A 13879-nucleotide genomic window follows, 5' to 3' on the forward strand; every position below is an offset into this window, starting at 1 on the left:
CATAATACTGGTTCTCCCACAACTCCTAAGAATTTAATGAGTAACCGGTTAATCTGTGATGTGGCATGACCCAAACCGAGGGCAGGCAGAGAATCTCCTCTGAAGACATGTGTGGGAAGCGGTGTGATGCTCAGCTGGGTCAGGACACGGCCCTTCATAGAACGACGAAGCAGAGCTGTGCTACACGGCCCCAAGGAGGACGCAACTCAGTCGACACCCTCCCCTCAGTTGACACCCTCTCCCAGGGTCTCTTCCGAAGCACCTCTGTAAGATGATGCCCCCACCATCTAGCTGTGGAACCGATTCTCTTTGTGAGGCTGCTGGGCCTTTGCTTTAAGAACAGTGTGAGAGGAAGTCCAGTCCCTCTAGGGAGGGACTAGGAGTAGCAGAAAAACAGACCTAAGGGCAGTGTGTCTGCTACAACAGGTTCTCAAAAAACACGTGAAACTGCTATGTGTGACCTGTACAAGAGCACGACGTGCCTGCGTGCTTTGTCATGTCCGGTTCTTTGAGACCCTTTGGAATGCAGCCTGCCAGGCTCCTCTGTCCATGGGGTTTTCCAGGAAAGAATATTGGAGCAGATTACCATTTCCTTCTCTAGGGGATCTCCTGACTGGGATTGAACCTATATCTCCTGTGTCTCCTGCACTGCAGGCAGATTCTTTACCCCCTGAGCCATCGGAGAAGCCCTATTCCTCGCTCTGTCTCTCAAAGTTATCTCTAGACATCCATACTGGACAGTTGAGGTTTTAAAAAATGCCTCCTATTCAGGGTGTCCCAAAAAAAGTCTTAAAGTTTTAAGTCAATAAGGCTGGGGATAAGGATGGTGGGTTGAATCTGCCTTCTGCAACCCTGGAGGCAGCTACACATGGTTTTATCACCAATTAAAAGTGTAGCCTAGATTAAGAGGCATTTTAAAGGACTAATTAGTCAACCCTCCCCAAAGTAAATTAAGAGCCCGGGTTGAAACAGCCAAAAGGAAACTCTAACACAGCTTTGTAGTAACACTGCTTGGAGTGTATTCAAATAGAAAAGCTTGGGCTGGAAATACTTTAGAAAAAGAACTACATCACTCCACCCTCGTTTATTAAGTAATCCAAGCCATCTTAAACGCTCAGGGTCTGATGAAGCAATAGGTATTAAAACTTCTTTCAGCCTGAGCTAGATAGATCATGTCCTTGGGAATAAACAAATTTTATTCAATGAACAAGTAGAAGGGATTCTTGATTACTACTATAGTTCTTTTGTGTAGACAGACTGCTTCTAGGTTAATGCAAAAGCTCAGGAAAGAACATCAGATCAGGTAAAAGGCTTTTTATTCAGAAGCAGCTCAAAGTCTGACAGGGACACAAGCAGGGATAATTATTAGCTCATTACCTTAGCTCATTGACCTTCAGCACCTATTTGAAGTACTAGTTTTCCAAGTGGGAATGTTACACCCATTAGACCCTCAGCAGTTTCTGACAGCCATATTTATCCCCAATTTCACTCAGCAGAGCTGTCAGGAGATGAGCAGAGACACAAAGAAGAAAATCATCTACTTTAGTTCTCTTCTTCATGGGTCACAGGCTTTCAAATCAAGAGAGACAGCGTTATCGGCAGGCACTGGTCATAAATAACACCTTCCCATAGTTGAACACTCAAAAATCAAACATCAAATATAACTAGAGTTCTTAAATATTCAGTTAATGCTACGCCATACTTTGTTTCAAAAACAGCATTTCTGTGGCCTTTTATTTACCTTTCTCCTTGGATAAAACCAGGAGAATCCATGCTTAATTGACCTATGTAGTTTTTGCAGATACAGCTTAATTTACAAGAATCAAAGGAATTATAGAGTTATAATTAAGAATACATTTTAAAATGACAGAATATATGAATAAAGTCTACACAGTCCTTAGGGAAATGGATAAAATGAATCAAGTTTCATGAGTGGAAGGGGACTCCCTTCTAAGGACATAGTACATAGAAAATACATGAAGCTTGTTTCTATGAGGTTACAAAGGGCTAAAATAGAAAACAATGGTTCATTTCAAGCTTATTGATACATAACTGTTAAGGTAAGAGATAGTCAAGATATTTTGCACATTATTAACTGAGAGTCGTCTATATACTCTATGTTAAATATCTATAGAGAAAATTCCATGACTTTTTGGCTCAGGGCTCTACTAGACAATCACTGCTTTTTAGTATATGAAGAGAATCCAAAAGATCAAGTTAAACCAAAGATTTAATTTTTAGGTTCTGGATTTTCAGTATAGTAACTACCTACACTTTTATAAAAATATCAATAAGAAATCAATACTTTTTCTTAAAATTTGATAGCTTTTTTTTTTTTAAGTAGCAGCCCCTAAAAAACCAAAGACTAAATTCAAACCCCAGCTTCAGTGTATGACTACTGATTTTATAAACATCTTCCTCCAGGAAATGTCAAAAATCATAACATGAAGTTGGGTTGGAAACGCAGTAGATTGCTTAGTAAAAATTGAAAACCTCAGATCATATACGGGATATATATTTGGGGGGAGAAAAGACAAACGTTGCTAGTGTTCTAGTTTAGCCAACAAGTTGACATTTATCGCTGTTTTTAAAATAAAGATAATTTTAACTTAGATTGTATTTTAACACTGAATCAATATAAATGTACTTATCTTAAAAATTGTATTTAACCACATACTTAAAAAAAATCCACAAAAACGTAGTGAAAAGGTTATATATTTTATGTGAAACTGTATTACTGTGTTAGAGGCAGCAGAGACCCAGGGTCCCGTTTGGCAGTCAGCCTTCACAGACAGGCCTCCTGCTGTGGCCTGCAGAGGCGTTCAGCCGCGCAGGTCTCAGAGCAGGAAGAGACAAGACTTATTGGGTTTTTTGCCTCTACAAACTGGGATGTCACTACTGTATAGGAGATGCATAATTTAAAATGCATCATTTAAGATGCATCATTCAAAATGTTACAGAGTGGCAAACTAACTTCATGAAATTTAAACAAAGCATTCATTCTGAGGAAGCTGCACATACACTATGGCAGTGGAACCAGACTAGGTAAACTCTGGAGTCGAAACGATTTTCACTAAAAATGAAGAAATAGTAGCTTTCTTAAAACCAGAGTTAGAGTCATTCTTGAATTTTTTATCTTGTTTTAATGAGTCAAGCTTCAGTTAACTCACTCAGATGAGAATCTATAATTCTGTTGACTGTTCTGGACTACAGAAGTCATCTTGGGACTTTCTATGGAAGTATGTACAGATTTTCCGCATGGAGCTGGGAGTAATGGTGACCTAGAAGAAGAAAGTTCAGATTTCAGAGATCTTCTAAGATAAAGTTCAGCTATTACCTCAGCAAGTTATCACTATGGGTATTTTAAGTTAGGATGCCTGGAAATTTGCTTATGTAGCCAGATTTCAGTCTCAATTACTTGATGGCAATGTCTCTTTTGGTTGATTTGTACCAAATATAGAAAAACTGAAGGCAACATGCATGAAAAGAAAACAGATTTTTCATGTGAATGGAAAATATGTACCAGTTAAGCCTCATAATAGGAACCAAAGAGGTTACAATTACCATCCTTTGATATAAATGAATAAATAAGCCTTACAAATTTACAAACGAGATAGGTATTTCAAATGGCAGATATTAAAAAAAAAAAAAAATGGCAGATACTACCCTTTTCTGAAGTCTTTATCAACATGTACATAAAAAAAAATGTTTTAAAGAAACTTTAGCTTCAAAAGCTTGAAATTATAAAGCCAGAAATATTTTAGATGAGCAGACTATTTTTTAAAATGCCCTTAAGATGTACACATTCATGAAAATAATTTTTTATTGAAATTGTTTTTCTGCTAACACAGAACTCAGACCAGCTCCCTTGGAAAAAAATAGGAATTTTGGCTAGGGGCAAAGATTACCTACAGTGCGAATTCTGAGAGAAGACAGACTCCTTAGAGCCTTTTTTTCCCCTTTATACTCTATAGCAAGGCCTTGGAGTTTGTGTTTGAAGTAATCTTTAAAATATTTCTAGTTTATCTTTCCTAAAATTAGGGGATAGGCTTATTGACAGTAGGAGGGGGTTATGAATATTTGTTAAATTAGTACTGGCCTAAGGTTATCCAATCTCTGCCCTTTATAAGGGCAGATCTTACTGGTCATGATACCTGGATCAGGTTTCATTCTTCCACCTTCTCCCTAACACTGAAAGAGCTACGGGAGAAACTTCCTTAACCTGCCTCCATCCTTAACTTGCAACCTGAGTAGCAGAAGCTTTCTATTCTCTTTGACTGGTGCTCAACCAATGCTCACAGCTACTTCTGCCTCCATTATTATGAGTCACTTGCTTTTCAAGGTTCACAAAGGTACTTCTGCCAGCAATATCTGTTTTTGAAATTATCTAAGTTTAATGAAAAGATAGGTAAAATTAAGATGAATGTTTAAAAAAAAGGGAGATACAGGTGAGTTGCCAAAAATACCAGTGTGAGCAAGATGATCATAAAAGATTGGAAAAAAATCATATAACTCTAGAAGGATTCTGCACTTAAAACTGCTTTGTAAGTATCTTAATTTTGCTTTATTTTAAATAATCATAAGCTGTAATTACAAATTCAAAATCTATTTGTGGATGTTGGCAACTTGTCCATGAATTATAGCTTTCTCTATAAAAAGGGGAGGGAAATCTATAAAAAGAGGTTGCAGGAGCTGGGGGGTGGTGAGGCAGATTTTTAAAAAGCAAGGGGTTGTGGGAGGGAATAATGTCAAACAAAGAAGGAAGTTTTTTTGAATTGATATCCTAGAGGACGAAGAATGCTTTAAAGAATTGGGCAAAAGGGCTGAGGGGTACGGACTTTGACAGAAGGGATTTTAATTGGAGTAAATAGGATTGCCAAAGAAAATATAGGACACGTGCAGTTACATTTGAAATTCAAACAAATAACATTGCAGTATGAAAAATTTTTAGTATAAATATGTCCCATGCAATATTTGTCCTATATTTTTATGTACTAAACCTGGTGATCCTAGGAATAAAAAGATTTACTTAAAAAAAAAAGCATTCTGACTTCTGAGAAGGCATCTGTGCCTGCCCTGGCCAAGTTAGGAAATGCATTTTCTATCGCTGCCAACTTACCGGGCCTGGAGAAGTCTTTCCGCTCTGTCTCCTGGGATTGGGGGTCTGGGACGATGGACTTCGTGGAGATGAATTCTCCGCCTTCCGTTTGGCTGCCATGGCCAACAACCAGTTTTTATTCTCTGGGGAGCTATTCTCTTTGCCTACCACTTCAGAGCCTTCTCCACAAGATCCCAAAGGAAGAGGTAGCGTTCCACAGCCTTCTGAAGCATAAGGACTGGCAGGAGAAGGAGGCTCAGAGACACTCATACTAGCTCCTTCGATCTTGCTTGGTTTGGTAGGACCTAGCGAGTCCTTCCCAAGGTCTTCCTGGGCACCAGCAAGGCAGCACAGATCCAAATGAAGCTTTTCAACGGGGTCATCAAGTTCAGTCACACAGCTGCAACTCTTTACACACTTTTGTTTCACGTTCTCCAGACAACTGGAGTCTAGCCTCCTCTTTACTCGATTTCTAGACTCAGAGCAAGCCACTGCCTGGGATGATTTCAGGCTCACAGGTATGAGGGCTTTTCTGGGAGACGTGATCTTGGTTTCGGAAGCAGGTGGAGTGACGGGTGGTGATAAGGAAGCCGTTCGGGTCATCCAGTTTCTAATGGACATCTTGAACGATGAGGGTGGCTTGGGAGAGACAGAGGACACAGAGCCTCTTCTGCTGATGGGAGACCGGGCCTTGGCAGGAGGGGTCTTAAGAGAGAACGTAGGTGTATTTGAAGGGAGGGGCAGGTCCCCGGCGCAGCTTGGAGCACAGGCTGCCGACGACGGGGAGGAGGTGCACGGACTGCTCTTTGCTCTGGGTGCTTTGGCCGGAGTGCTCTGACTGCTGGGCACTGCCACTGAGAAACCAAAGAGGTCACAAAAATCAGAGGTGAAAGCTGCAGAATATCCCGGGGTTCTCATCAAAGAAAATTATATCAATAGCTAACTTAATCATCCAGGGGCTGACTTCCCAGTGTGGATCACATAAATCATTTGATTCTTCCCATTTCCTAACTGCCAGCCCCTAAGACACCCTGTTGTAAAACATATGCTTGTAAAAGTCTAGAAAATAACAGAAAAAGAAAAATTTAAAAGCATCCAGGTGAACCATTTTTTATACTTATGCATATGGTATCTCTCAAGCTTTTCTATATAAAAATGGGACCAAGATGTACAAGATACTTAGTAACCTGCTTCTTAATGTATCATGAACATTTCCCACAGTAACACAGATCTGTACCATTTCTAACAGCTACAAAGTATTCTAAGGTAACAGTAAGACATCAGGGTTGTTAACGACACTTTGTTTTCCCTAAGTAGTGCTGCTCTTAGTATTTCTGTGATGCTTCTAAGCAGTGATGGGCCAGAGAGGCACCGCACGTCAGGAGTGCACAGGTCTCCAATCCAGCATAATCGCTTACTATGTCACCTGGGTACAACTGTTCACCTCTTCGGCCTGTTTCCACATCTGTTAAATGGAGATAGCTTTTAATCTCCACAAAAGTTAATACCATCAATTACTTGTTAAGGTTATCAGGCCTCCTGTGCCTTCCACCTTAATATACAATTTATGATTTTCCACAGGCAAACAATGGCAAAGAACGTTTCCAAAATGTGATGCAAAACGAATCACACTGTGGGGAGCACTCTGCTCCATCTGTCCTGCCCCTTGTCTCTAGGCCAGGACCAGTACTTCAGGCAAACTCGCATAAACCTCGTGTTTCTTCCTCCTGAGGACCCGACACAGACAAGGTATTTTCTCACTCTCCTGAGCTTTCCAGATTTCTGAAAAAGGGTTCCAGTCTTCAGATAACAAGGAAAAGGCATTTATTTCTCAGTTACCCAGTACTACAACTCTGATGTTTAATTCAGTTTAACTACTTAGTTGTATTTATATGCAAATAAATACAAGTCCTAACTCTGGTCAGTTAGTTTTCCTCTACATTTTACCTTCTGCTTTTCCCTACTCAAACAGCCTATCCTTGAGACAGAGAAGTTCTACAAACTGACTTTTGTCTAAACTTTTCTCATCAGCGGTATGTTTAGAGACAAAGTGATACAGCTTCAACAAAGATCATCACTGGAAAGCCCCATGTCATCATAACAAGCTATAGAAGGGGAGTTAATGATTAGGACCAGTCCATGCAGTGTTTCGGAGAAGGCAATGGCACCCCACTCCAGTACTCTTGCCTGGAAAATCCCATGGACAGAGGAGCCTGGAAGGCTGAAGTCCATGGGGTCGCTGAGGGGTGGACACGACTGAGCGACTTCACTTTCACTTTTCACTTTCATGCATTGGAGAAGGAAATGGCAACCCACTCCAGTATTCTTGCCTGGAGAATCCCAGGGACGGGGGAGCCTGGTGGGCTGCCGTCTACTGGGTCGCACAGAGTCAGACACGACTGAAGTGACTTAGCAGCAGCAGCATGCAGCGTTTGGTGATGGCTCTCACACTCATGTTTCTAGAGCCTGAGTACTGTTACTACTTCCGGAGAAAAGAAGCTTTCATTTGCTTCACTCCTCAATGCAGGTCCACAGTCAATGCACAGCCCCTACAGTTATCAGTTCCATTAAATTGAGCTGAAGAGTATGTTTAGGGCAGAAAGTCCTAAAACACCACGGGTCTTACAACATGCAGATTCTAAGGCAGGATTCAGGGAGAAGGAAAAGTTGGGCCAGGGACAAACCAAATATATGTTTCTGACACTTCAGTGGCAGAAATCTGAAGTGTCTACTAAAGGCCAATGGAAAATCTGATATGTGAAAAGCTGTATCCTCTTCAGGATGTTATCATCCAATTTTCTTCTCTTTTTCTTTCCTTCCTTCTCTGAACAGCTACAGAGGGGAATAAGTTAACAAGCAAAAGGTCTTCTTTTCAACCATCTCATTTCACTCTCATGCTGCTGTGTATTCCACTATTTTCTATGTACCTATTAGCACTCACAAAGGTATATGTATATCACACTTAAAAACAGATTACACACACATACACATTCTGCAATCTTCTCTTCTCTGAACATCTTATCTTCTCTTTACACCTCTTCATAGAAGTACACTTAGATGCAATACAGTCTTTTTAACAGCTGTATATGAGTCACTACATTGACCTTTAGACTTAAAACACAGCATGCCTTTAGTACTTCATCTACTAAGTGCAGCACTCCTATGGACCCTAAGTGCTGCATGATATCTGATGACATGGTGGCACAGACTGGGCTACTGCCCTAAAAGCTTCATGAAAGTAGGTTCCTTTGAGGAATTATAGAGTTCACTGATCATCAGTCCATTTGGAGCTCCTTTCTTTAGAAGGTTTGCCATCTGGCCTCCCCCTACCTTCTCAGTCTGATCAGGGGCTCTGCCCTGAGGATCCTGTTACAGGAGACCACGCGCAGCTTCCTGAACAAGCTGTGTGCACTGTCACATCTCGCTGTTCACGTGGTTTTCTTGCCAAGTCCACCCCTTCTTTTCCAGGCTCTGATGACAGTGTTATTAACTCCTTTGTGCAGATTTCACAAACTTCTTTCTTCCTCTCCCACAGGAAGCAAGTTCTCAAACCCTTTTGTTTACAAAGCTGGCTGAAATGTTTACAATATACTATAGTTTTTGTAGCTGCCTCCTGGATTAGACTACGAGCATCCAGAGGGCAAGTGATAATGATTTACTCATTTTTAGGTCTAGTGTTGCTGTAGTTCCTAGCAAGGAATTATTAAACAATGTTTGTTAAATTTCATTACTGCTGACAGGGATGAGGGTCAAGTTCCAGCCATCAAAGAACAGATTCTGTAAGTACTGTGTTTGACTTTAAGTCTACAGCAAGCACTTGAGATAGAACAGCTAACATTTCCTTCTTTTTAAGATAATCATCTTTTCACTCAGTGATACCTAGACCAGAGGTTCTCAGTCTGGCTGCATATTGGACTCATTTGGAGCTTTATGATAATACATGTACTCGGTCTCTACTCTAGGCCTACTTAACAATTTCTGGAGGCATACAAATTGTTTAAAAGCTCCACAAGTGCTTCTGATGCACAGACAGGATAGAGAACCCCTTGGCCTGACAGTGCTGAGATTGCTGGCTGAAACAGTAAAAGAATAGCAAGTAATGGAGCAGGTGCTGACTGGGAAAAGTAGGACAGAAGGGAATGGGGCTGTGTGTTGCAATTCAAAGCCTGCTAGTTAGTAAGTTTAAAGGGCCAAAAGAGAAGACAGGCAATCCAGGACAGCAGTGAAGGGTTGGGGTGGCAATTAGAAGCTTGGGCAAGCAGAGGAACATAATTTTCAAAATGGCAGTGTGATTAGCAACAGCCGATCTGTCGCTGGGAATTGGCGTCAAGGGCTGAATGGCTAGTGCACCAGCCTTTGGTCCCTGTGTCAAGTTGTTGCTTTCCTGCTCTTCAGAGTAACTCTAGCATTACCCAGAAACAGAAATCTAGGTCTAATTCCTGGACCAGTCTTCATCTAAACTCTTGTGCTGGGTTCTAAAGGAGGTAGTACTATAGGCATGAGCTTTAGAATCAGACTGCAAGAGTCTGAATTGGTTCTATTATAACTTCACAGCTGTGTGACTTTAAGCAAATCTAAGTTCCTTGAGCTTCAGGTTTGGTTGTTTGGGGAATTACTAATAAATGAGATAATACAAATAGGTCTTTAGAACAACTATGCTAATACTTAATAATGGCTAAATGTTATTAATATGGTACAAGTTTGGTCAACATATGTAACTTTTTTGTGACTTAGTTTCCAAAACTAAGAATAATTAATACCTAGAAATACCTAGTTAAAAGACAACATATTTTTCTTCAAAAATGTTTATAGTCATTAACACAGAGATTTCACCTCTGGGAATCTATTTTAATGGGAAATGAAGATCCTAAATTTAGAAAAAACCATTCCCCCACCCCCCCACAAAACACTGGAAATAAAACGTTTAACTACAAGAGAAGAGCTAGGTAAACTATGGAACATTTAAATGTTTTGCTAAAAAGGTAACAAGGAAAGTGCTTAGAATATCATGTTTAGTGAAAAAATCTTCAAGAAATCCAAATGTATACGTAGCATGATTCTGTTAACAAAAAAATCTCTATGGATAAAGGGGTAAAATCTAAAAAATAAGTCAAAATGTTAACTAAAATTGTGTATGAGTGTTGGGAAGGCTGATGACTTTTTCCCTTATATAATTCTTTTATTTTTTTCAAAATTAGGAAGCAAAATTAAAAGACAAGGCAGCAGAAAGACATCCCATGTTCATGAATCAGAAGAAAATACTGTTAAGATGGCAATACTCCCAAAACTGATCTATAGATTCAATGCAATCCCTAACAGAATTCCAGCTGATTATTTCTGCAGAAATTGACAAGCTCGTCCTAAAGTTTGTATAGAAATGTAAGACCCAGAATAGTCCAAACAACCTTAAAATTTAAAAGACAATTGGAGGGCTCAGAATCTCTGATTTTTAAAACCTACTACAAGGTACAGTAATCGAGACAATGTGGAAACAGCATAAGGACAGACTTACAGATCAAAGGAATGGAACTGAGACTCCAGAAACGAATCCTTACATTTATGGTCAATTGATTTTTGACAAGAGTGCTGAAAAAATTCAATGGGGTAAAGAATAGTCTCTTTGAAAAATGATACTGAGAACGTGGGCTATCCACATGCAAAAGAATTTGGACCCTTACCTACCTCATACTATACACAAAAATAAACACAAAATCAACAGCAGCCCCAAAACTAAAACACTCCTACAAGAAAATACAGACCTAAATCTCTGTGACTTTGGATTAGGCAATGATTTCTTAGATACAACATCAAAAGCACAAATTACAAAAAGAAAAAAACAGATAAACAGGTCTTCATCAAAATTAGAACATTGTGTGCCAAAGGACATCATCAAGAAAATGAAAAAACAACTTACAGAATAAGATAAAATATTTAAAATCATTATATGACAAGGGACTTATATCCAGAATATATAAAACTCAACAATAAAAACAATAGACAAATAACCCAATTAAAATATGGGCAAAGGATTTATTTGCATAGGCACTTTTCCAAAGAAAATTTAAAAATGGCCAATAGGCACATGAAAAGATATTCAACATCATAAGCCATCATGAAAATATTAGTACAAATCACAACCACAGTGGGATACCACTGCACAGTCAGTAAGATGGCTATAATTTAAAAAAAGAAATAATAACAAGTGTCAGCAAGGTTATGGAGACACTGGAACCCTTATTTTGGGTCTTGAAAAGAGACTAGAATTAGATTATGTTGACTGCCCAACTCTGAATATACTGAAGAACACTGGCCTGTACAAACAGGTAAATATGTGGTATGCGAATATATCTTGACTTTTTTTTTAAGTCTCAAGGGGAAAAAAAAGTATAGGAAATAAAAAGAAACAACTAGTTACCACTTAGCTAAATTATGAATAGAAAATACAATGATAGTAGTAACTCTCGATCTAACCAAAATTATGACCCTATGTTGGGAAGCTAGGGGAATGTTGAGTGTGCAGAGGTTTGGTAATCATGGGAACATAGGAAAGAGCTAAGTGCTCATCTCACAGAGTAAGATGTCAATAGATAATGCTGACGCAACAACAAAAAATCCCATAAGAGATAGAAATGCACAAATATTACTTAGAGATATAGGAATAAGTATCAAAGAATTAGCTAAAAGATTTGAAGTTGTCACCCTGGGAAAAGGGAACTATGGTAGGGTATCTAGAGAATGCTATTTACCTTATGTAGCCCTGTAGAGTTAGTTGACTTGTTAAAAGTATCAACACTTAAAAAAAAATTTTTTTTAAAGAAAGCAGAAACCAAAATTAAACACTTTATAGAGGTAGACTTAGAGTGAAAGACTCCTCTGGAGTTTAGTTACGCTTGAGGTATCTTATAAAAGACTAAACAAGTCAATAGAAAAATGAGCATATATTCTCACCCTCAAATCCTCAATACCTTAGGCCTTGACGGCTGACATAAGTTCTAAGCTTGAATTTCAAGCTTATGACTATCTATTGATAACATTTGGTTTCCCTTTGGCTGGCTCAGTGCTTAGATTTTTGTTCTCGATTCCCTGTCACTCTCTTTAATTCCACCCGTCAGTTCAGTCAAAACCTACATTCATAATCTTTTCAATATCCTGTTTTCTCATTTTCTTGACCTTCTTCTTCTACAATAGCCTTGTCCTTTCACTCTCTTATTCCTTGGCCTTATTATTACCAGTGCCTCCATTACTACTAAAATCCTCCACTATCTCAATTTCAACCACCACCTATTTTCCCAGTTCTCTTCAGCACTCCAGTGCCATCAGCTCTTCATGCCCAGGGGCCGCTCAGTTCACTGACCCTACCACTTCTACCCTCAGCCCAATTATATCCTCACTTCCCTCTTTACCCAGTTAAACTCTGATAGTATATCTGTCCTCAACTCCCTTGGCCCTCCACTCACTTCATACTTGTGGATTTAAACCACATCCCTGATTAAAACCAACTTTTCCACCTACAGTCTGCCTGTACCTGTGCAGCAGACACACAACCATACCGACTGCTCATTTTCAATGAAGGAGTAGTAGCCTCAGGTTGATTCTTCGCTCAACAATCATATTTCCCTGGTCTATTTGCTCTTCTATTTTCTATGTGACTATTTCAGACTTTCTTTTCTTTCGTCAAATCTCTATCACCTCTTCCTCTAATCCTTATTCTTAATCAGTTGATGATCCTGATTCCAATATCACTAAGAAAACGAAAACTTCCACAAGTTCTGACCTTCCCACTTATCCATCTACCTTCACCGTGCCTCTATTTCTGCCTTCTCATCACTATGGATGAATAATCCACACCCCTGACATAGGCCTGCTCTTCATCTTGTATATTTGAGATCATCCCCTCAGTTAAGGAAACTGCTCCAGCAAATTTCCCTGCATCAGTTTTCTCCTGGACTAGAGGATCCTTCTAATCACATACAAAATGCTATATTCTCACTAAAAACAAACTTCAACATTGCTTCGTCCTCTACCATTTCACTGGTCTCCTTTGCTTTCTAGCAAGATTCCTTGAAAGAGCCTCCTCTCTTTCTGTCCTCCTGAACAACACTAACCAGGCCACTGACACACCACCAAAAGCTGCCCCCACCAAGGTTGCTAAATAACCCCTGTACTGCCAAATCCAAAGGTCAGTTTTTAGCCCTCATCTTACTTGGCATGCCAAAAACATTCAACCAAATTCATCCCTCTTCCCTTTACTTACTTTATACAATATTCTGTTTTTCTCTTGCTTCTCTGGTTGTACTTGCTGCTTCACCTCTCCGAACTTATATTAGGATGCTCCAAGGCTCAGACCCCAGACTTATTCTCTTTTCCATATATAGCTACCTTTTACCTATATGACAATAAATCCCAAATTTACAACTCTAGCCCTCAACTGCAGAATCAAATATCTAACCACCTCTTTGACATCTCCATTTAGATATCTAATAATCGTATCAAACAACATATCCAGTTGTTCCCTCCCTTAAACTGCTCCTCCTGCAGTGATTCCTATAGAGGTTAATGGTTACTCCATCCTAGCTTCTCAACCAAGAACTCTGATGTTATCCTTGATAACTCTCCCTCATATCCCATATCTGATCCCAAAGAACCTTCTGTTGTCTCCATCATGTAAATATATCCGGAATTTGAAGACTTTTAAAAGTTGTATCGTCTGCTACCTCTCTGGTCCAAGTCACCACCATTGTTTCCTAGGTTACTTCAGTAAGTTTTTAAATTAACTTCCAG

General features: G+C 39.4%; 1 protein-coding gene across 1 annotated transcript in view; it reads right to left on the bottom strand.

Moving 5' to 3' along the window:
* Positions 1–1299: 1299 nt before the first annotated feature.
* DTL (denticleless E3 ubiquitin protein ligase homolog) overlaps positions 1300–13879 on the bottom strand; it is a 50243-nt gene continuing 37663 nt past the window's right edge. Inside the window, exons 14-15 of the mRNA XM_055583024.1 lie at positions 5120–5952; positions 1300–3281 (exon numbers count right to left, since the gene is read on the bottom strand). Coding sequence (XP_055438999.1) covers positions 3183–3281; positions 5120–5952 — 932 coding nt within the window. The 3' untranslated portion in view covers positions 1300–3182. The remainder of the gene's footprint in view (positions 3282–5119; positions 5953–13879) is intronic.

Source organism: Bubalus kerabau, chromosome 5 (genome assembly GCF_029407905.1).
Source record: "Bubalus kerabau isolate K-KA32 ecotype Philippines breed swamp buffalo chromosome 5, PCC_UOA_SB_1v2, whole genome shotgun sequence".
NCBI lineage: Eukaryota > Metazoa > Chordata > Mammalia > Artiodactyla > Bovidae > Bubalus > Bubalus kerabau.